Source organism: Panulirus ornatus, chromosome 32 (genome assembly GCF_036320965.1).
Source record: "Panulirus ornatus isolate Po-2019 chromosome 32, ASM3632096v1, whole genome shotgun sequence".
Taxonomy (NCBI): Eukaryota; Metazoa; Arthropoda; class Malacostraca; order Decapoda; family Palinuridae; genus Panulirus; species Panulirus ornatus.
The window spans coordinates 12266793-12291548 of record NC_092255.1 but is presented as its reverse complement, the minus strand read 5'-3'; the positions used below and the strand labels follow the sequence as shown (position 1 = coordinate 12291548).

Below are 24756 nucleotides of genomic sequence, written 5' to 3'. Positions count from 1 at the left end.
CATCCAGGCCCCACAAAAATTTCCATGGTTTACCCCAGACGCTTCATATGTTTGGTTCAATCCAGTAACAGTATGTCGACCCAGGTGTACCACATTGTTCCAATTCACTCTATTCCTTGCACGCTTTTCACCCTCCTGTATGTTCAGGCCTCGATCGCTCAAAATCTTTTTCACTCCATCCTTCCACCTCCAATTTGGTCTCCTGCTTCTCCTTCTTTCCTCCACCTCCGACACACAAATCCTCTTTGTCAATCTTTCCTCACTCATTCTCTCCATGTGTCCAAACCATTTCAACACACCCTCTTCTGCTCTCTCAACCACACTTGTTCTATTACCACACATCCATTTCATTACTTACTCGATCAAACCACCTCACACCACACATTATCCTCAAACATCTCATTTCTAACCCATCCACCCTCCTCCGCACAACTCTATCTATAGCCCATGCCTCACAACCATGTAACATTGTTGGAACCACCATTCCTTCAAACATACCCAATTTTGCTCTATGAGATAACGTTCTTGCCTTCCACCCATTCGTCAATGCATCCAGAACCTTTGCCCCCTTCCCCCACACTGTGACTCACTTCCACTTCCATGGTTCCATCTACTGCTAAACCCTCTCCCTGGTATCTAAAACACTTTGCTTCCTCCATTTTTTCTCCAATCAACCTTACCTCCCAATTACCTTGCCCATCAACCCTAAGGAACTTAATAACCTTGCTCTTATTCACATTTAATCTAAACTTCCTTTCACACACTTTACCAAACTCAGTCACCAACCTCTGCAGTTCCTCACCTGAGTTGGCCACAAGCACTGTATCATCAGCGAACAATATCTGACTCACTTCCCAAGCCCTCTCATCCACAACAGACTGCATACTTGCCCCTCTCCAAAACTCTTGCATTCACTCCCCTAACCACCCCATCCATAAACAAATAAAACAACCATGGAGACATCAAACACCCCTGCTGCAAACTGACATTCACTAGGAACCGATCACTTTCCTCCCTTCCTACTCAAAAGCATGCCTTACATCCCTAGTAAAAACTTTCACTGCCTCTAGCAACTGACCTCCCACACCATATACTCTTAAAACCTTCCACAAAGTATCTCTATCAACCCTATTATATGCCTTCTCCAGATCCATAAATGCTACATACAAATCCATCTGTTTTTCTAAGTATTTCTCACATACACTCTTCAAAGCAAACACCTGATCCACACATCCTCAACCACTTCTGAGACCATACTGCTCTTCCCCTGTCTGATGCTCTGTACATTACTTTACCCTCTCAATCAATAACCACCCATATAATTTCCCAGGAATACTCAACAAACTTATGCCTATTTATATTGAACACTCACCTTTATTCCCTTTGCCTTTGCACAATGGCACTATGCATGCATTCTGCCAATCATCAGGCTCTTCATCATGATCCATACATACAGTGAATATCCTTATCAACCAATCAACAACAGTCACCCCTTTTTAAAAATTCCACTGCAATACCATGCAAACCCGCTGCCTTGCCAGCTTTCAACTTCCTCAAATCTTTCACTACCTCATCTCTGTTTACCAGACCATTCTTCCTGATCCTCTCACTTCGCACACTACCCAAACCAAAACACCCTATATCTGCTACTCTATCATCAAGCACATTAAACAAACCTTCAAGATAATCGCTCCATCTCCTTTTCACTTCAATATTACTTGTTATTATCTCCCCATTTGCCCCCTTCACTGATGTTCCCATTTGTTCTCTTGTCTTATGCACATTATTTACCTCTTTCCAAAACATCTTCTTATTATCCCTGAAATCTAATGATAGTCTCTCACCCCCATCTCTCATTTGTCCTCTTTTTCACTTCTTCCACCTTTCTCTTGACCTCCAGCCACTTTCTTTTATACTGTCACACTACTCTGCAAAAATCGTCCAAATGCCTCTCTCTTCATTTCATTAACATCACTTTATTCCACCACTCACTACCCTTTCTAATCTGCTCACCTCTCACCTTTTTCATGCCACATGCTTCCCTTTTGTGCATGCTTCCCTAAATACATCCCATTCCTGACCCACTTCCCTCATGTCATTTCCTCTCACTTTCTGCCATTCCACACTCAATATCTCCTGGAACTTCCTCACACAAGTCTCCTTTCCAAGCCCACTTACTCTTACCACTCTCTTCTCCCAACATACTCTCTTCTTTCCAGAAAACCTCTAAAAATCTACACCTTCGCCTCCACAAGATAGTGACCACATATCAATCCAGCTGCCCCTTTCAGCACATTAACATCCTAAACTCTCTCTTTTACACAACAATCAATTGACACGTAATCCAATAATGCCTTTTGACCATCTCTCCTACTCACATATGTATACTTATGTATAGCTCTATTTTTAAATACATTCAACAAACCTTCAAAATACTCACTCCATCTCCTTTTCCACATCCAGACCCCACAGACCTTTCCATGGTTTACCCTATACACTTCACACGCCCTGGTTCAGTCCATTGGCAGCATATCGACCGCAGTATACCACATCATTCCAATTCACATTATTCCTTGTACAACTCTCACCATCATGTATGGTCAGTCCCCGATCGCTCAAAATCCTTTTCATTCCATCCTTCCACCTCATATTTGGTCTTCCGCTTCTTCTTCCCTCCAACTCTGACACATATATCCTCTCTGTCAATCTTTCATTACTCATTCTCTTCATATGTTCAAACCATCTCAACACACCCTCTCCTGTTCTCTCAACCATACTCTTTTTATTTCCACATATATCTCTGGCCCTTGGGTAAACCATGGAAAGTTTTGTGGGGCCTGGATGTGGAAAGGGAGCTGTGGTGTCGGTGCATTATACATGACAGCTAGAGACTGAGTGTGAATGAATGTGGCCTTTGTTGTCTTTTCCTAGTGCTACCTCAGAGGAGGAGGGAGTTGTCATTTCATGTGTGGCAGGGTGGTGATGGGAATGAATAAAGGAAGCAAATATGAATTATGTACATGTGTATATATATGTATATGTCTGTGTATGCACCTATATCTATATGTTGAAATGTATAGGTATGTATATGTGCGTCTGTGGACGTGTATGTACATACATGTGTATGAGGGTGGGTTGGGCCATTCTTTCATCTGTTTCCTTGCGCTACCTCGCTAACACGGGAGACAGCAACAAAGCATAATGAATAAATAAATAAATAAATAAATATTTACATGGATAATTTTTTAAATTATGTAGTTTGTGGTTTATTGGCAAATTTAGCCAAATTTTAGTATAATTAACAAATGTAGGAAAATATACATACTCTTATTCCTTAAAATATATATTTGTATAATATACACACGTCTGTAGTGAATTGTTTTTGTCAATAAGTTTCATCGTTAAACCACATCAAAATATAGTGTTCGTTGGTAAATTTAGCCTTGTATATACTTTTGTAAAAATTCATATTGTACATTTGGTTAACCAGTAATTGTATCAAAAAAAAAAAAAATTGTAGTGAAAAATCCAGAAATTAGTGATTATATATATATATATATATATATATATATATATATATATATATATATATATATATATATATACACACAAAGGGCATATGAATGCACACTTTCATAGAACATACAAACCTCATACATCCAGGATTGAACCCAGGACCAATGTGCAACAGGCGGGAGCGTTACCGATATGATCAACCTTAAAAGGGTAATCACTATTCAAATACTATGTTCTCGAATACCCTTCGTCTCGCGTTGGTGAGCAACGGAGTTTACACAGGTTTGTGTGTATAACGGGTGGGCCGTGGGGGGTTCTGTGGGGCCTGGGTGTGGAGGGGGAGCTGTGGTTTCAGTGCATTGTTGCATGACAGCTGGAGACTGAGTGTGAACGAATGGGGCCTTTGTTGTCTTTTCCTGGCGCTGCCTCGCACACATGGGGGGGAGGGATGTTGTTATTCCATGTGTGGCGGGGTGGCGATGGGAATGAATGGGGGCAGACAGTGTGAATTGTGTACATGGGTATATATGTGTGTGTCTGTGTGTGTATGTGTGTGTGTACGTTGAGATGTATAGGTGTGTATATGTGGTGTGTGTGGACGTGTGTGTGTATGCATGTGTGTGTGGGTGGGTTGTACCATTCTTTTGTCTGTTTCCTTGCGCTGCCTCGCTGGTGCGGGGGACGGTGACGGGGCAAAGTGAATAAATAGATAAATATATATAGGGGAGAAAGAATACTTCCCACGTATTCCCTGCATGTCGTAGAAGGCGACTAAAAGGGAAGGGAGCGGGGGGCTGGAAATCCTCCCCTCTCATTTTTTTTTTAAATTTTCAAAAAAGAAGGAACAGAGAAGGGGGCCATATGAGGATATTCCCTCAAAGGCCCAGTCCTCTGTTCTTAACGCTACCTCGCAAATACGGGAAATGTCGAATAGTATGAAAAAAAAAAAAAAAAAAAAAAATATATATATATATATTGGGCCAGGTGAGGGTATTCCCTCAAAGGCCCAGTCCTCTGTTCTTAATGCTACCTCGCTAACGCGGGAAATGGCGAATAGTATAAAAGAAAAAAATATATATATATATATATATATATATATATATATTTTTTTTTTTTATATATATATCATCATTTTTTTTCATTCATTTCAAGCTAGAAGTTTCAGTTTTCTAAATTGTCTCTTACATTTTTCATATGTATATATATGTATGTGTGTGTGTGTATATGTGCGTTTGTATGTGTATGTATGTGTATATGTATATATATGTGTATGTTATCCCTGGGGATAGGGGTGAAAGAATACTTCCCACGTATTCCTCGCGTGTCGTAGAAAGCGACTAGAGGGGACGGGAGCGGGGGGGCCAGAAATCCTCCCCTCCTTGTATTAACTTTCTAAAATGGGAAACAGAAGAAGGAGTCATGCGGGGAGTGCTCATCCTCCTCGAAGGCTCAGAGTGGGGTGCCTAAATGTGTGTGGATGTAACCAAGATGTGAAAAAAGGAGAGATAGGTAGTATGTTTGAGGAAAGGAACCTGGATGTTTTGGCTCTGAGTGAAACGAAGCTCAAGGGTAAAGGGGAAGAGTGGTTTGGGAATGTCTGGGGAGTAAAGTCAGGGGTTAGTGAGAGGACAAGAGCAAGGGAAGGAGTAGCAATACTCCTGAAACAGGAGTTGTGGGAGTATGTGATAGAGTGTAAGAAAGTAAATTCTCGATTAATATGGGTAAAACCGAAAGTTGATGGAGAGAGGTGGGTGATTATTGGTGCATATGCACCTGGGCATGAGAAGAAAGATCAAGAGAGGCAAGTGTTTTGGGAGCAGCTGAATGAGTGTGTTAGTGGTTTTGATGCACGAGACCGGGTTATAGTGATGGGTGATTTGAATGCAAAGGTGAGTAATGTGGCAGTTGAGGGAATAATTAGTATACATTGTGGAAGCTAAGGTGAAGATTTGTATGGGTTTTCAGAAAAGAAGAGTGAATGTTTGGGTGAAGAGGGTGGTGAGAGTAAGTGAGCTTGGGAAGGAGACTTGTGTGAGGAAGTACCAGGAGAGACTGAGTACAGAATGGAAAAAGGTGAGAACAATGGAAGTAAGGAGAGTGGGGGAGGAATGGGATGTATTTAGGGAATCAGTTATGGATTGCGCAAAAGATGCTTGTGGCATGAGAAGAGTGGGAGATGGGTTGATTAGAAAGGGTAGTGAGTGGTGGGATGAAGAAGTAAAATTATTAGTGAAAGAGAAGAGAGAGGCATGTGGACGATTTTTGCAAGGAAAAAATGCAATTGAGTGGGAGATGTATAAAAGAAAGAGACAGGAGGTCAAGAGAAAGGTGCAAGAGGTGAAAAAGAGGGCAAATGAGAGTTGGGGTGAGAGAGTATCATTAAATTTTAGGGAGAATAAAAAGATGTTCTGGAAGGAGGTAAATAAAGTGCGTAAGACAAGGGAGCAAATGGGAACTTCAGTGAAGGGCGCAAATGGGGAGGAGATAACAAGTAGTGGTGATGTGAGAAGGAGATGGAGTGAGTATTTTGAAGGTTTGTTGAATGTGTTTGATGATAGAGTGGCAGATATAGGGTGTTTTGGTCGAGGTGGTGTGCAAAGTGAGAGGGTTAGGGAAAATGATTTGGTAAACAGAGAAGAGGTAGTAAAAGTTTTGCGGAAGATGAAAGCCGGCAAGGCAGCAGGTTTGGATGGTATTGCAGTGGAATTTATTAAAAAAGGGGGTGACTGTATTATTGACTGGTTGGTAAGGTTATTTAATGTATGTATGACTCATGGTGAGGTGCCTGAGGATTGGCGGAATGCGTGCATAGTGCCATTGTACAAAGGCAAAGGGGATAAGAGTGAGTGCTCAAATTACAGAGGTATAAGTTTGTTGAGTATTCCTGGTAAATTATATGGGAGGGTATTGATTGAGAGGGTGAAGGCATGTACAGAGCATCAGATTGGGGAAGAGCAGTGTGGTTTCAGAAGTGGTAGGGGATGTGTGGATCAGGTGTTTGCTTTGAAGAATGTATGTGAGAAATACTTAGAAAAGCAAATGGATTTGTATGTAGCATTTGTGGATCTGGAGAAGGCATATGATAGAGTTGATAGAGATGCTCTGTGGAAGGTATTAAGAATATATGGTGTGGGAGGCAAGTTGTTAGAAGCAGTGAAAAGTTTTTATCGAGGATGTAAGGCATGTGTACGTGTAGGAAGAGAGGAAAGTGATTGGTTCTCAGTGAATGTAGGTTTGCGGCAGGGGTGTGTAATGTCTCCATGGTTGTTTAATTTGTTTATGAATGGGGTTGTTAGGGAGGTAAATGCAAGAGTTTTGGAAAGAGGGGCAAGTATGAAGTCTGTTGGGGATGAGAGAGCTTGGGAAGTGAGTCAGTTGTTGTTTGCTGATGATACAGCGCTGGTGGCTGATTCATGTGAGAAACTGCAGAAGCTGGTGACTGAGTTTAGTAAAGTGTGTGAAAGAAGAAAGTTAAGAGTAAATGTGAATAAGAGCAAGGTAATTAGGTACAGTAGGGTTGAGGGTCAAGTCAATTGGGAGGTAAGTTTGAATGGAGAAAAACTGGAGGAAGTAAAGTGTTTTAGATATCTGGGAGTGGATCTGGCAGCGGATGAAACCATGGAAGCGGAAGTAGATCATAGGGTTGGGGAGGGGGCGAAAATCCTGGGAGCCTTGAAGAATGTGTGGAAGTCGAGAACATTATCTCGGAAAGCAAAAATGGGTATGTTTGAAGGAATAGTGGTTCCAACAATGTTGTATGGTTGCAAGGCGTGGGCTATGGAGAGAGTTGTGCGCAGAAGGATGGATGTGCTGGAAATGAGATGTTTGAGGACAATGTGTGGTGTGAGGTGGTTTGGTCGAGTAAGTAACGTAAGGGTAAGAGAGATGTGTGGAAATCAAAAGAGCGTGGTTGAGAGAGCAGAAGAGGGTGTTTTGAAATGGTTTGGGCACATGGAGAGAATGAGTGAGGAAAGATTGACCAAGAGGATATATGTGTCGGAGGTGGAGGGAATGAGGAGAAGTGGGAGACCAAATTGGAGGTGGAAAGATGGAGTGAAAAAGATTTTGTGTGATCGGGGCCTGAACATGCAGGAGGGTGAAAGGAGGGCAAGGAATAGAGTGAATTGGAGCGATGTGGTATACCGGGGTTGACGTGCTGTCAGTGGATTGAATCTAGGCATGTGAAGCGTCTGGGGTAAACCATGGAAAGCTGTGTAGGTATGTATATTTGCGTGTGTGGACGTATGTATATGCATGTGTATGGGGGGGGGTTGGGCCATTTCTTTCGTCTGTTTCCTTGCGCTACCTCGCAAACGCGGGAGACAGCGACAAAGTATAAAAAAAAAAAAAAAAATAAATATCTCTTGCCCTTACATTACTTACTTGATCAAACCACTTCACACCAAATACTGTCATCAAACACTTCATTTCCAACACATAAACCCTCCTCCATATAAGCCTATCTATAGCCTATGCCTTGCAACCATATAACACTGTTGGAACTACTTTTCCTTCAAACACCCATTTTTGCTCTCTGAGATAATGTTCTCTCCTTCCATACACTCTTTACTGCTCCAAGAATCTTCACCCAATACCCCACCCTGGGACTCACTTCCGGTTCCATGGTTCCATCCGCTGGTAAGTCCACTCCAAGATATCTAAAACACTTCAATTCCTCCAATTTTTCTCTATTCAAACTCACATCCCAATTAACTTATCCATCAACCCTACTGAACCTAATAACCTTGCTCTTATTCACATTTACTCTCAACTTTCTCCTTTCAAACACTTTTCCAAACTCGGTCACCAACCTCTGCAGTTTTCACATGGATCAGCCACTGGAGCTTTATCATCAGTGAACAATAACCGACTCACTTCCCAGGCCTTCCCAGGCCACAACAGACAGCATACTCGCACCTCTCTCCAAACCTCTTGCACTTACATCCCAAACTACCACATCCATAAACAAATCAAACAACCATGGGGACATCCCACACCCCTGCCGAATACTATTTATCTATCTATCATACTTAACCGCTGATTACCACATCAGTGAGGTAGTGCAAGGAAACAGACGAAGAATGGCCCACCCACTCATATACACGTATATACACAGAAATACTCATACGCACACAAATACATACATACATATACATTGCAATGCATACATGCATATACATACATAGATATAAAAATATATACACTTGTACGTATTCATAATCGCTACCTTCATCCATTCCTGTCGCCACCCTACTACACAGGAAATAACATTTCCCACCTCCAGTAAGACAGAATCAGGAAAAGACAAAAAGGCCACACTTGTTCACACTCAGTCTCTAACCGTCATGTGTAATGCACCGAAACCACAGCTCCCTTTCCACATCAAGGCCCCACAGACCTTTCCATGCTTTACCCCAGATGCTTCACATGCCCTGGTTCAATCCATTTACAGCACATTGACCCCTGTATACCATATCATTCCAATTCACTCTATTCCTTGCACTCCTTTAACCCTCCTGTATGTTCAGGTCCCAGTCACTCAAAAGCTTTTTCATTCCATCCTTCCACCTCCAATTTGGTCTCCCAATTCTCCTTCCCTCCACCTCTGATGCATCTATAGTCCTTGTCAATCTTTCCTAACTCATTCCCTCCATGTGTCCCAACCATTTCAATACACCCTCTTCTGCTCTCTCAACCACACTCTTTTTATTACCACACATCTCTCTTACCTTTTCATTATCTACTCGATCAAACCACCTGACACCACATATTGTCCTTAAACATTTCATTTCCATTGCATCCACCCTCCTCTGCATAACCCTATCTATAACCCATGCCTCGCAACCATATAACATTGCTGGAACCACTATTCCATCAAACATAACCATTTTTGCTCTATGAGATAACGTTCTCGCCTTTCACACATTCTTCAACGCTCCAGAACCTTCGCCCCCTCCCCCCCCTGTGACTCACTTCCACTTCCATGGTTCCATCTACTGCTAAATCCACTCCCATATATCTAAAGTACTTCACTTCCTCCAGTTTTTCTCCATTCAAACATACCTCCCAATTGACTTGTCTCTCAACCCTACTGAACCTAATAACATTGCTTTTATTCACATTTACTCTAACTTTCTCCTTTCACACACTTTACCAAACTTAGTCACTCACCTCTGCAGTTTCTCACCCAAATCAGCCACCAGTGCTGTATCATCAGTGAAATACTGGCTCACTTTCCAAGCCCTTTCATCCACAACAGCCTGCATACTTTCCCCTCTCTCCAAAGCTCTTGCATTCAGTTCCCTAATCACAACATCCATTAACAAATTATACAACCATGGAGACATTATGCACCCCTGCTGCAAACTGACATTCACTGGCAACCATTCACTTTCCTCCCTTCCTACTTCTACACATGCCTTACATCCTCGATAAAGCTTTTCATTGCTTTTAGCAACTTATCTTCTCCAGATCCATAAATGCTACATACAAATCCATCTGTTTTTCTAAGTATTTCTCACAAACATTCTTCAAAGCAAATACCTGAGCCACACATCCTCTACCACTTCTGAAACCACACTGCTCCTCTCCAGTCTGATGCTCTGTACATGCCTTCACCCTCTCAATAAATACCCTCCCATATAATTTCCCAGGAATACTCAACAAACTTCACGTCTGTAATTTGAACTCATCTTTATCCCCTTTGCCTTTGTACAATGGCACTATGCATGTATTCTGCCAATCCTCAGGCATTTCACCGTGATCCATACATACAATGAATATCCTTACCAACCAATGAACAGCACAGTCATCCTTTTTTTAATAAATTCCACTGCAATACCATCCAAACCCACCAACTTGCCAACTTTCATCTTCCACAAAACTTTCACTACCTCCTCTCTGTTTACCGAACCATTCTCACTGACCCTCTCACTTTGCAAACCACCCAAACCAAAACACCCTATATCTGCCACTCTATCATCAAAGACATTCAACAAACATTCAAAATACTCACTCCATCTCCTTCTCACTTCACCAATACTTGTTATCACCTTCACCCCTTTCACCGATGCTCCAATCTGTTCTCTTGTCTTATGCACGTTATTTACCTCATTCTAAAACATCTTTTTTATTATTATTATTATTTTGCTTTGTCGCTGTCTCCCATGCCTGCGAGGTAGCACAAGGAAACAGACGAAAGAAATGGCCCAACCCACCCCCACACACATGCACACACACACACGTCCACACATGCAAACATACACACCCACACATCCTAACGTACACACATATATACACACACACAGACGCACACATATACACACATGCACACAATTCACACTGTCTGCCCCTACTCACCCCCATCGCCACCCTGCCACACACGGAATAACATCCCCCTCCCCCCTCATGTGCGCGAGGCAGCGCCAGGAAAAGACAACAAAGGCCCCATTCGCTCAAACTCAGTCTCCAGCTGTAATGCAATAATGCCCAAAACCACAGCCCCTTTCCACATCAAGGCCCCAGAGAACTTTCCATGGTTTACCCCAGACGCTTCACATGCCCTGATTCAATCCACTGACAGCACGTCGACCCCGGTACACAACATCGATCCAATTCCCTCTATTCCTTGCCCACCTTTCACCCTCCTGCATGTTCAGGCCCCGATCACTCAAAATCTTTTTCACTCCATCTTTCCACCTCCAATTTGGTCTCCCACTTCTCGTTCCCTCCACCTCCGACACATATATGCTCTTAGTCAATCTTTCCTCACTCATTCTCTCCATGTGCCCAAACCATTTCAAAACACCCTATTCTGCTCTCTCAACCATGCTCTTTTTATTTCCACACATCTCTCTTACCCTTACATTACTCACTCGATCAAACCACCTCACACCACTTATTGTCCTCAAACATCTCATTTCCAGCACATCCACCCTCCTGTGCACAACTCTATCCATAGCCCACGCCTCACAACCATACAACATTGTTGGAACCACTATTCCTTCAAACATGCCCATTTTTGCTTTCCAAGATAATGTTCTCGACTTCCAAACATTCTTCAAGGCTCCCAGGATTTTTGCCCCCCTCCCCCACCCTATGATTTACTTCCGCTTCCATGGTTCCATCCGCTGCCAGATCCACTCCCAGATATCTAAAACACTTCCTCCAGTTTTTCTCCATTCAAACTCTCCCAATTGACTTGACCCTCAACCCTACTGTACCTAATAACCTTGCTCTTATTCACATTTACTCTTAACTTTCTTCTTTCACACACTTTACCAAACTCAGTCACCAGCTTCTGCAGTTTCTCACATGAATCAGCCACCAGTGCTGTATCATCAGCGAACAACAACTGACTCACTTCCCAAGCTCTCTCATCCACAACAGACTGCATACTTGCCCCTCTTTCCAAAACTCTTGCATTCACCTCCCTAACAACCCCATCCATAAACAAATTAAACAACCATGGAGACATCACACACACCTGCCGCAAACCTACATTCACTGAGAACCAATCACTTTCCTCTCTTCCTACATGTACACATGCCTTACATCCTCGATAAAAACTTTTCACTGCTTCTAACAACTTGCCTCCCACACCATATATTCTTAGCACCTTCCACAGAGCATCTCTATCAACTCTATCATATGCCTTCTCCAGATCCATAAATGCTACATACAAATCCATTTGCTTTTCTAAGTATTTCTCACATACATTCTTCATAGCAAACAACTGATCCACACATCCTCTACCACTTCTGAAACCACGCTGCTCTTCCCCAATCTGATGCTTTGTACATGCCTTCACCCTCTCAATCACTACCCTCCCATATAATTTACCAGGAATACTCAACAAACTTATACCTCTGTAATTTGAGCACTCACTCTTATCCCCTTTGCCTTTGTACAATGGCACTATGCAAGCATTCTGCCAATCCTCAGGCACCTCACCATGAGTCATACATACATTAAATAACCTTACCAACCAGTCAACAATACAGTCACCCCTTTTTTAATAAATTCCACTGCAATACCATCCAAACCTGCTGCCTTGCCGCCTTTCGTCTTCCACAAAGCTTTTACTACCTCTTCTCTGTTTACTAAATCATTTTCCCCAACCCTCTCACTTTGCACACCACCTCGACCAACACACCCTATATCTGCCACTCTATCATCAAACACATTCAACAAACCTTCAAAATACTCACTCCATCTCCTTCTCACATCACCACTACTTGTTATCACCTCCCCATTAGCCCCCTTCACTGAAGTTCCCATTTGCTCCCTTGTCTTACGCACTTTATTTACCTCCTTCCAGAACATCTGTTTATTCTCCCTAAAATTTAATGATACTCTCTCACCCCAACTCTCATTTGCCCTCTTTTTCACCTCTTGCACCTTTCTCTTGACCTCCTGTCTCTTTCTTTTATACATCTCCCACTCATTTGCATTTTTTCCCTGCAAAAATCGTCCAAATGCCTCTCTCTTCTCTTTCACTAATAATCTTACTTCTTCATCCCACCACTCACTACCCTTTCTAATCAACCCACCTCCCAAGCTTCTCATGCCACAAGCATCTTTTGCGCAAGCCATCACTGCTTCCCGAAATACATCCCATTCCTCCACCACTCCCCTTACCTCCTTTGTTCTCACTTTTTTCCATTCTGTACTCAGTCTCTCCTGGTACTTCCTCACACAAGTCTCCTTCCCAAGCTCTCTTACTCTCACCACCCTCTTCACCCCAACATTCTCTCTTCTTTTCTGAAAACCCATACAACTCTTCACCTTCGCCTCTACAAGATAATGATCAGACATCCCTCCAGTTGCACCTCTCAGTACATTAACATCCAAAAGTCTCTCTTTCGTGTGCCTGTCAATTAACACGTAATCCAATTACGCTCTCTGGCCATCTCTCCTACTTACATATGTATACTTATGTCTATCTCGCTTTTTAAACCAAGTATTCCCAATCACCAGTCCTTTTTCAGCACATAAATCTACAAGCTCTTCACCATTTCCATTTACAACACTGAACACCCCATGCATACCAATTATTCCCTCAACTGCCACATTACTCACCTTTGCATTCAAATCACCCATCACTATAACCCGGTCTTTTGCATCAAAACCACTAACACACTCATTCAGCTGCTCCCAAAACACTTGCCTCTCATGATCTTTCTTCTCATGCCCAGGTGCAAATGCACCAATAATCACCCATCTCTCTCCATCAACTTTCAGTTTTACCCATATCAATCTAGAATTTACTTTCTCACATTCTATCACATACTCCCACAACTCCTGTTTCAGGAGTAGTGCTACTCCTTCCCTTGCTCTTGTCCTCTCACTAACCCCTAACTTTACTCCAAAGACATTCCCAAACCACTCTTCCCCTTTACCCTTGAGCTTCGTTTCACTCAGAGCCAAAACATCCAGGTTCCTTTCCTCAAACATACTACCTATCTCTCCTTTTTTCACATCTTGGTTACATCCAGACACATTTAGACACTCCAATCTGAGCCTATGAGGAGGATGTTTCCCATTTTAGAAAGTTTAAATACAAGGAGAGGAGGATTTCTGGCCCCCCGCTCCCGTCCCCTCTAGTCGCCTTCTACGACACGTAAGGAATGCGTGGGAAGTATTCTTTCTCCCCTATCCTTAGGGATAAAAAACATCTTTTTGTTCTCCCTAAAATTTAATGATAGTCCCCACAAGTCTCATTTGCCCTCCTTTTCACTTCTTGCACCTTTCACTTGACCTTCTGCCTCTTTTTTTGTAAATCTCCCAGTCATTTGCACTACTTTCCTGCAAAAATCATCCAAACACCTGTATCTTCTCTTTCACTAACAACCTTACTTCTTCATCCCACCTCTTCGTACCCTATATAATCTGCCCACCTCTCACTTTTTTTCATGCCATATGCCTCTTTTGCGCAAGCTATCACTCCTTCCCTGAATACATCCCTTTCCTCCCCCACTCCCCTCACATCATTTGCTTTCATCTTTTGCTATTCTACGCTCAACCTCTTCTGGTACTTCCTCACACAAGTCTCCTTTCAAAGATCACTTAATCTCACCACTCTCTTCTCCCCAACATTGTCTCCACAGGATAGTGATCAGACATCCCTCCAGCTGCCCCTCTCAGAAGATTTACATCCAAAAGGCTCTCTTTTGAATGCATATCAATTAACACATAATCCAGTAACACCCTTTGACCATCTCTCCTACTCATATATGTATACTTATGTATATCTCTCTTTTTAATCCAGGCATTCCCAATCACTATTCCTTTTTTTGCCCACAAATCCACAACCTCTTTACCATTTCCATTTACATCACTGAAAATCCCAAGTACACCAATTATACCCTCAACTGCCACATTACTCACCTTTGCATTCAAATCACCCATCACTATAACCCAGTCTCCTGTATCAAAGCCTCTAACACACTCACCCAGCTGCTCCCAAAACACATGCCTCTTATGATCTTTCTTATCATGACCAGTTGCAATGGCACCAATCATCACCCATCTCTCTCTATCCACTTTCAGTTTTACCCAATTTAATCTAGAATTTATTTTCTTTCACTTTATCACGTACTCCTACAACTCCTGCTTATGTTTGAAGGAATAGTGGTTCCAACAATGTTATATGGTTGCCAGGCATGGGCTATAGACAGAGTTGTGCAGAGGAGAGTGGATGTGTTGGAAATGAGATGTTTGAGGACAATATGTTGTGTGAGGTGGTTTGATCGATTAAGTAATGAGAGGGTAACAGAGATGTGTGGCAATAAAAAGTGTGTGGTTGAGAGAGAAGAGGAGGGAGTTTTGAGGCGGTTTGGTCACATGGAGAGAATGAGTGAGGAAAGATTGACAAAGTGGGAGACCAAATTGGAGGTGGAGAGATGGAGTGAAAAAGATCTTGAGCGATCGGGGCCTAAACATGCAGGAGGGTGAAAGGCATGCAAGGAATAGAGTGAATTGGAATGATGTGGTATATGGGGTCGATGTGCTGTCAATGGATTGAACCAGGGTATGTGAAGCGTCTGGGGTAAACCATGGAAAGTTTTGTGGGGCCTGGATGTGGAAAGGGAGCTGTGGTTTCAGTGCATTATACATGACAGCTAGAGAATGAGTATGAACGACTGTGGCCTTTGTTGTCCTTCCTAGTGCTATCTCGTGCACATATGGGGGGAAGGGGTTGTCATTTCATATGTGGCGGGATGGCGACGGGAATGAATAAAAGCAGCAAGTATGAATTATGTACATGTGTATATATGTATATGTCTGTGTATGTATATATATGTATATGTTGAAATGTATAGGTATGGATATGTGTATGTATATACATGTGTATGTGGGTGGGTTGGGCCATTCTTTCGTCTATTTCCTTCCGCTACCTCGCTAACGCGGGATACAGCGACAAAGTATAATAAAATATAAATAAATAACAATAATATGCTCACTCACCATATTTTCTCAGAATTGAAAGAACTTACCACAACAAACAAGAAGGGATATTTAGGATGAAACTCTACAGCCTGAACTCGACCTTTGCACTTATTAAAAGGGACCTGAGATCGCCAACGACTAAGCTGGTGCATAAGAACAGATCGGTGATCTCCTTCTGGAATAACTGTGGCAAAGTAGTCACCTTGTTTGTGCCACACTATCTGAAATAAAAAAAGATACACGAACATAATTTCTCAAAGGTAAACATGTAAATAAAAGCCTGTGCTACTACTATATAAATAAATTCAGGAACAGTTCTCTCTATATAACTACATACTGTACTGCATAGTATACTAAAAAATACAAAATACCTGTTTAACACTTCGGAAATGTTCTAAAACAATTCTATAACCCTTGGAGTACTCATCAGCGGTAGGTAATCGCCATGTCACAGCAGTTCTCACACGTTCGGGTTCTGTGGGTCATGATCAGAAATATTTTACATTCTTTATTATATCAAAATACAAGAGGAGAGAATATTGGGATGAAGAGAGTGGTAAGAGTAAGTGAGCTTGGAAAGGAGACTTGTGTGAGGAAGTATCAGGAGAGACTGAGCGCAGAATGGAAAAAGGTGTGATTTAATGACGTAAGGGGAGTGGGGAAGGAATGGCATGCATTCAGGGAAACAGTGATGGCTTGCATAAAAGATGCCTGTGGCATGAGAAACGTGGGACGCTGGCAGATTAGAAAGGGTAGTGAGTGAGGGATGAAGAACCAAGATTGTTAGTGAAAGAGAAGAGAGAGGCATTTGGATGATTTTTGCAGGGAAATAGGGCAAATGACTGGGAGATGTATAAAAGAAAGAGGCAGGAGGTCAAGAGAAAAGTGCAACAGGTGAAAAAGAGGGCAAATGAGAGTTGGGGTGAGAGTATCATCAAATTTTAGGGAGAATAAAAAGATGTTTTGGAAGGAGGCAAATAAAGTGCATAAGACAAGAAAACAAATGGGAACATCGGTGAAGGGGGATAATGGGGAGGTAATAACAAGTAGTGGTGAAATGAGAAGGAGACAGAGCGAGTATTTTGAAGGTATGCTGAATGTGTTTGATGATAGAGTGGCAGATATAGGGGGTTTTGGTCGAGGTGGTGTGCAAAATGAGAGGGTCAGGGAGAATGATTTGGTAAACAGAGAAGAGGTATTGAAAGCTTTGCGGAAAATGAAAGCCAGCAAGGTGGCGGCTTTGGATGGTACTGCAGTGGAATTTATTAAAAAAGGGGTGACTGTATTGTCGACTGCTTGGTGAGAATATTCAATATATATATGGTTCATGGTGAACTGCCTAAGGATTGGGAGAATGCATGGATAGTGCGATTGTTTAAAGGCAAAGTGGAAAAAGGTGAGTGTTCAAATTACAGAGGTATATACCATATGATAAAGATGCTGAATGGAAGGTATTAAGAGCATGTGGTGCGGGAGGTAAGTTGCTAGAAGCAGGAAAAAGCTTTTGTCGAGGATGTAAGGCATGTGTGCGAGTAGGAAAAGAGGAAAGTGATTGGTTCCCAGTGAATGCCGGTTTAGAGCAGGGGTGTGTGATGTCTCCATGGTTGTTTAATTTCTTCATGGAGGGGGGTGTTATGGAGGTGAATGCAAGAGTTTTGGAGAGAGGGGCAAGTATGTAGTCTGTTCTGGATGAGAGGGCTTGGGAAGTGAGTCAGTTGTTGTTCGGTGATGATACAATGCTGGTGGCTGAGTCGGGTGAGAGACGGCATAAGCTGGTGACTGAGTTTGGTAGTGTGTGAAAGAAGAAAGCGGAGTAAATGTGAATATGATTAATGTTATTAGGCTCAGTAGGGTTGAAGGACAAGTCAACTGGGAGGTAGGTTTTAATGGAAAAAAACTGGATGTGAAGTGTTTTAGATATCTAGGAGTGGATTTAGCAGTGGATGGAACCATGGAAGTGGAAGTGAGTTGTAGGGTGAGGGAGGGGGCGAAGGTTCTGGGAGCGTTGAAGAATGTGTGGTAGGCGAGAAGGTTGTCTCGGAGAGCAAAAAATAGGTATGTTTGAAGGAATAGTGGTTCCAAAAATGTTATATGGCTGCGAAGCATGGGTTATAGATAGGGTTGTGCAGAGGAGGGAGGATGTGCTGGAAATGAGATGTTTGAGGACAATATGTGGTGTGAGTTGGTTTGAGCAATTAAGTAATGAAAGGGTAAGAGAGATATGTGGTAATAAAAAGAGTGTGGTTGAGAGAGCAGAAGAGGGTGTTTTGAAATGGTTTGGTCACATGGAGAGAATGAGTGAGGAAAGATTGACAAAGAGGATATATGTGTCAGAGGTGGAGGGAACAAGGAGACGTGGGAGACCAAACTGGAGATGGAAAGATGGAGTGAAAAAGATTTTGAGTGATTGGGGCCTGAACATGCAGGAGGGTGAAAGGCGTGCAAGGAATAGAGTGAATTGGAATGATTTGGTATACCAGGGTCGACATGCTGTCAATGGATTGAACCACGGTATGTGAAGCGTCTGGGGTAAACCATGGAAAGTTTTGTGGGGCCTGGATGTGGAAAGGGAGCTGTGGTTTTGGAGCATTATACATGAAAGCTAAAGACTGAGTGTGAACGAATGTGGCCTTTGTTGTCTTTTCCTAGTGCTACCTTGCGCACATGTGGGGGAGGGGGCTGTCATTTCATGTGTGGCAGGGTGGCGACAAGAATGAATAGGGGAAGACAGTATAAATTATGTACATGTATATACATGTATATGTATACATGTGTATGTGGGTAAGTTGGGCCATTTTTCGTCTGTTTCCTCGCGCTACTTTGCTAACGCGGGAGACAGCGACAAAGTATAATAATGAATATATATATCTTTCTTTCAAACTATTTGCGATATCTCGCATTAGCAAGGTAGCATTACGAACAGAGGACTGGGCCTTTGAGGGAATATCCTCACCTGGCCCCCTTCTGTGTTTCTTCTTTTGGAAAATTAAAAAAAACGAGAGGGGAGGATTTCCAGCCCCATGCTCCCTCCCCTTTTAGTCGCCTTCTACAACACACAGGGAATACAAAGGAAGTATTCTTTCTCCCCTATCCCCAGGGATATATATATATTACTACAATTATTTTCATACTCCGTTGCTGTCTCCTGCACTAGCAAGGTAGCACAAGGAAACAGACGAAAGAATGGACCAACCCACCCACATACACATGTATACACATACACGTCCACACACACAAATATACATACCTATACATCTCAATGTATACATATATATACACACACAGACATATACATATATACACAAGTACATAATTCATAGTCTGCCTTTATTCATTCCCATCGCCACCTCGCCACACATAGAATAACAACACCTCCTCCCTCATGTGTGAGAGGTAGCGCTAGGAAAAGACAACAAAGGCCTCATTCGTTCACACTCAGTCTCTAGCTGTCATGTAATAATGCACCAAAACCACAGTTCCCTTTCCACATCCAGGCCCCACACAACTTTCCATGGTTTACCCCAGACGCTTCACATGCCCTGGGTCAATTCATTGATAGCACGTCGACCCTGATATACCACATCGTTCCAATTCACTCTATTCCTTGCATGCCTTTCACCCTCCTGCATGTTCAGGCCCCGATCACTCAAAATCTTTTTCACTCCATCTTTCCACCTCCAATTTGGTCTCCCACTTCTCCTCGTTCCCTCCACCTCTGACACATATATCTTCTTGGTCAATCTTTCCTCACTCACTCTCTCCATGTGACCAAACCATTTCAAAACACCCTCTTCTCCTCTCTCAACCACACTCTTTTTATTACCACACATTTCTCTTACCCTATTATTACTTACTCGATCAAACCACCTCACACCACATATTGTCCTCATACATCTATTTTGCAGCACATCCACCCTCCCCCGCACAACTCTATCCATAGCCCATGCCTCACAATCATACAACATTGTTGGAACCATTATTCCTTCAAACATACCCATTTTTGCTTTCCGAGATAATGTTCTTGACTTCCACACATTCTTCAAGGCTCCCAGAATTTTCGCCCCCTCCCCCACCCTAAGATTCACTTCCACTTCTATGATTCCATCTGCTGCCAAATCCACTCCCAGATATCTAAAACCCTTCACTTCCTCCAGGTTTTCTCCATTTAAACTTACCTCCCAATTGACTTGACCCTCAACCATACTGTACCTAATAACCTTGCTCTTATTCACATCTACTCTCAGCTTTCTTCTTTCACACACTTTACCAAACTCAGTCACCAGCTTCTGCAGTTTCTCACATGAATCAGCCACCAGCACTGTATCATCAGCGAACAACAACTGACTCACTTCCCAGGCTCTCTCATCCACAACAGACTGCATACTTGCCCCTCTTTCCAAAACTCTTGCATTCACCTCCCTAACAACCCCATCCATAAACAAATTAAACAACCATGGAGACATCACACACCCCAGCCGCTAACCTACATTCACTGAGAACCAATCACTATCCTCTCTTCCTACACGTACACATGCCTTACATCCTCGATAAAAACTTTTCACTGCTTCTATCAACTTGCCTCCCACACCATATATTCTTAATACCTCCAACAGAACATCTCTATCAACTCTATCATATGCCTTCTCCAGATCTATAAATGCTACATACAAATCCATTTGCTTTTCTAAGTATTTCTCACATACATTCTTCAAAGCAAACACCTGATCCACACATCATCTACCACTTCTGAAACCACACTGCTCTTCCCCAATCTGATGCTCTGTACATGCCTTCACCCTCTAAATCAATACCCTCCCATATAATTTCCCAGGAATTCTCAACAAACTTATACCTCTGTAATTTGAGCACTCATTCATATCCCCTTTGCCTTTGTACAATGGCACTATGCAAGCATTCCGCCAATCCTCAGGCACCTCACCATGAATCAAACATACATTAAATAACCTTACCAACTTGTCAACAATACAGTCACCCCCTTTTTTAATGAATTCTACTGCAATACCATCCAAACCCGCTGACTTGCCGGTTTTCATCTTCCGCAAGGCTTTTACTACCTCTTTTCTGTTTATCAGATCATTTTCCCTAATCCTCTCATTTTGCACACCACCTTGACCAAAACACCCTATATCTGCCACTCTTAATCAAACACATTCAGCAAATCTTCAAAATACTCACTCCATCTCCTTCTCGCATCACCACTACTTGTTATCATCTCCCCATTAGCCCCCTTTCACTGAAGTTCCCATTTGTTCCCTTGTCTTATGCACTTTATTTACCTCCTTCCAAAACATCTGTTTATTCTCCCTAAAATTCAGTGATACTCTCTCGCCCCATCTCTCATTTGCCCTCTTTTTCACCTCTTGCACCTTTCTCTTGACCTCCTGCTTCTTTCTTTTTTTATGCATTATTTCCCTGCAAAAGTCATCCAAATGCCTCTATCTTCTCTTTCACTAATAATCTTACTTCTTCATCCCACCACTCACTACCCATTTTTGAGGTGGTTTGGTAGTCACATGGAGAGAATGAGTGAGGAAAGATTGACAAAGTGGGAGACCAAATTGGAGGTGGAAAGATGGAGTGAAAAAGATTTCGAGCGATCGGGGCCTGAAGATGCAGGGGGGTGAAAGGCATGCAAGGAATAGAGTGAATTGGAATGATGTGGTATATCGGGGTCGATGTGCTGTCAATGGATTGAACCAGGGAATGTGAAGTGTCTGGGGTAAACCATGGAAAGTTTTGTGGGGTCTGGATGTGGAAAGGGAGCTGTGGTTTCCGTGCATTATATATGACAGCTAGAGACAGTGTGAACAAATGTGGCCATTGTTGTCTTTCCTAGCGCTATCTCATGCACATACGAGGGGAGGGGGTTGTCATTTCATATGTGGTGGGGTGGCGACGGGAATGAATAAAGGCAGCAAGTATGAATTATGTACATGTGTATACATGTATATGTCTGTGTATATCTATATATGTATACGCTGAAATGTATAGGTATGTATACGTGCGTGTGTGGATGTGTATGTATATACATGCGTATGTGGGTGGGTTGGGCCATTCTTTCGTCTGTGTTTCCTTGCACTACCTCGCTAATGCGGGATACAGCAACAAAGTATAATAAAACATAGATAAATAATAATAATATGCTCTCATCATATTTTCTCAGTATTGAAAGAACTTACTACAAAAAACTAGAGGATATTTAGGATGAAACTCTACAGCCTGAACACGACCTCTGCACTTATTAAAAGGAACCGGAGGTCGCCAACGACTAAGCTGGTGCATAAGAACAGATCGGTGATCTCCACAACTGCTAACACACTCATTTAGCTGCTCCCAAAACACTTGCCTCTCATGATTTTTTTTTCTCATGCCCTTGTGCATAGGTCCCAATAATCACCCATCTCTCTCCATCCACTGTCAGTAAACAGAGAAGAGGTAGTGAAAGCTTTGCGCAAGATGAAAGCCAGCAAGGCGGAGAGTTTGGATGGTATTCAATGTAGGTATGGTTCATGGTGAAGTGCCTGAGGATTGGCAGAATGCATGCATAGTGCCACTGTACAAAGGGAAAGGGGATAAAGGTGAGTGTTCAAATTACAAAGGTATACATTTGTTGAGTACTCCTGGGAAGTTATAAGAGAGGGTATTGATTGAGAGGGTGAAGGCATGTACAGAGCACATGATTGGGGAAGAACAGTGTGGTTTCAGAAGTGGTAGAGGATGTGTAGATCAGGTGTTTGCTTTGAAAAATGTATGTGAGAAATATGTAGAAAAACAAATGGATTTGTATGTAGCATTTATGGATCTGGAGAAGGCATACGATGAGAGTTGATAGAGATGCTCTGTGGAAGGTATTAAGAGCATATGGTGTGGGGGATAAGTTGGTAGAAGCAGTGAAATATTTTTATCGAGGATGTAAGGCATATGTATGAGGAGGGAGAGAGGAAACTGATTGGTTCTCAGTGAACGTCAGTTTGTGGCATGGGTGCATGATGTCTCCATGGTTGTTTAATCTGTTTATGGATAGGGTTGTTAGGGAGACGAATGCAAGAGTTTTAGAGAAAATGGCAAGAATGCAGAATGTTGTGGATGAGAGGGCTTGGGAAGTGAGTCAATTGTTGTTCGCTGATGATACAGCGCTGGTGGCTGATTCAGGTGAGAAACTGCAGTTTGGTAAAGTGTGTGAAAGAAGAAAGCCGAGAGTAAATGTGAATAAGAGCAAGGTTATTAGGTTTGGTAGGGTTGAGGGCCAAGTAAATTGGGAGGTAAGTTTTAATGGAGAAAAACTGGAGGAAATGAATTATTTTAGATATCTGGGAGTGGATTTGGCATTTGGCAGCAGATGGAACCATGGAAGCAGAAGTGAGTCACAGGTTGAGGGAGAAGGTAAAGGTTTTGGGAGCGTTGAAGAATGCGTGGAAGGCGAGATCATTATCTCAGAGAGTAAAAATGGGTATGTTTGAGGGAATAGTGGTTCCAACAATGTTATATGGTTGCGAAGCGTGGGCTATAGATAGGGTTGTGCGGAGGAGGGTGGGTGTGTTGGAAATGAGATGTTTAAGGACAACATGTGGTGTGAGATGGTTTGATCGAGTAAGTAATGAAAGGGTAAGAGAGATGTGTGGTAATAAAAACAGAGTGGTTGAGAAAGCAGAAGGTGTATTGAAATGGTTTGGTCACCTGGAGAGAATGAGAGAGGAAAGATTGACAAAGACGCTATATGTGTGTCAGAGTTGGAGGAAACGAGGAGAAGCAGGAGACCAAATTGGAGATGGATGGAGGGAGTGAAAAAGATTTTGAGCAATTAGGGCCTAAACATGCAGGAGGGTGAAAGGCGTGCAAGGAATAGTGAACTGGGTATGTGAAGCATCTGGGGTAAACCTTGGAAAGTTCTGTGGGGCCTGGATGTGGAAAGAGAGCTGTGGTTTCAGTGCATTATACATGATAGGTAGAGACTGAGTGTGAACGAATGTGGCCTTTGTTGTCGTTTCCTAGCGCTACCTCACGCACTTATGGGGAAGGGGTGTGTCATTTCAGGTGTGGCAGGGTGGCGACTGGAATGGATGAAGGTAGTAAGTATGAAGTATGTACATGTGTATATATGTATACGTCTGAGTATGTATATGTATGTATACATTGAAATGTATAGGTATGTATATGTGTGTGTGCAGGCGTTTATGTACATACTTGTTTATGTTGGGGGTTGGTCTATTCTTTCATCTGTTTCCTTGCGCTACCTCGCCAATGCGGGACACAGTGACAAAATATAATAAATACAAATATATACATATATATTTATTCATTCATTATACTTTGTCGCTGTCTCCCGCATTAGCATGGTAGCGCAAGGAAACAGAAGAAAGAATGGCCCAAGCCACCCACATACACATGTATATACGTACAAGTTCAAACACGCATATACATACCTATACATCTCAAATAATACATATATATACACACACAGACATATACATACATACACATGTACATAATTCATACTGTCTGTATTTCTCACACACATTCTTCAAAGCAAACACCTGATTCACACATCCTCTAACACTTCTGAAAAAACACTGCTCTTCTCCAATCTGATGATCTGTACATGCCTTCACCATCTGAATCAATACCCTCCCATATAACTTTCCAGTAATACCCAACAAACTTATACCTCTGTAATTTGAGCACTCACTTTTATCCCCTTTGCCTTTGTATAATGGCACTATGCAAGCATTCCACCAATCCTCATGTATCTCACCATGAGTCATACATACA

At 42.4% G+C, this 24756-nt stretch overlaps 1 protein-coding gene across 1 annotated transcript in view; it reads right to left on the bottom strand.

The window, feature by feature from the left end:
• Nucleotides 1–24756, bottom strand: part of LOC139759048 (ribosome biogenesis protein bop1-A) — a 408882-nt gene that overhangs the window by 121096 nt on the left and 263030 nt on the right. The window contains exons 10-11 of the mRNA XM_071680955.1: nucleotides 16338–16441; nucleotides 16014–16187 (exon numbers count right to left, since the gene is read on the bottom strand). Of these exons, the coding sequence (XP_071537056.1) occupies nucleotides 16014–16187; nucleotides 16338–16441 (278 nt within the window). The remainder of the gene's footprint in view (nucleotides 1–16013; nucleotides 16188–16337; nucleotides 16442–24756) is intronic.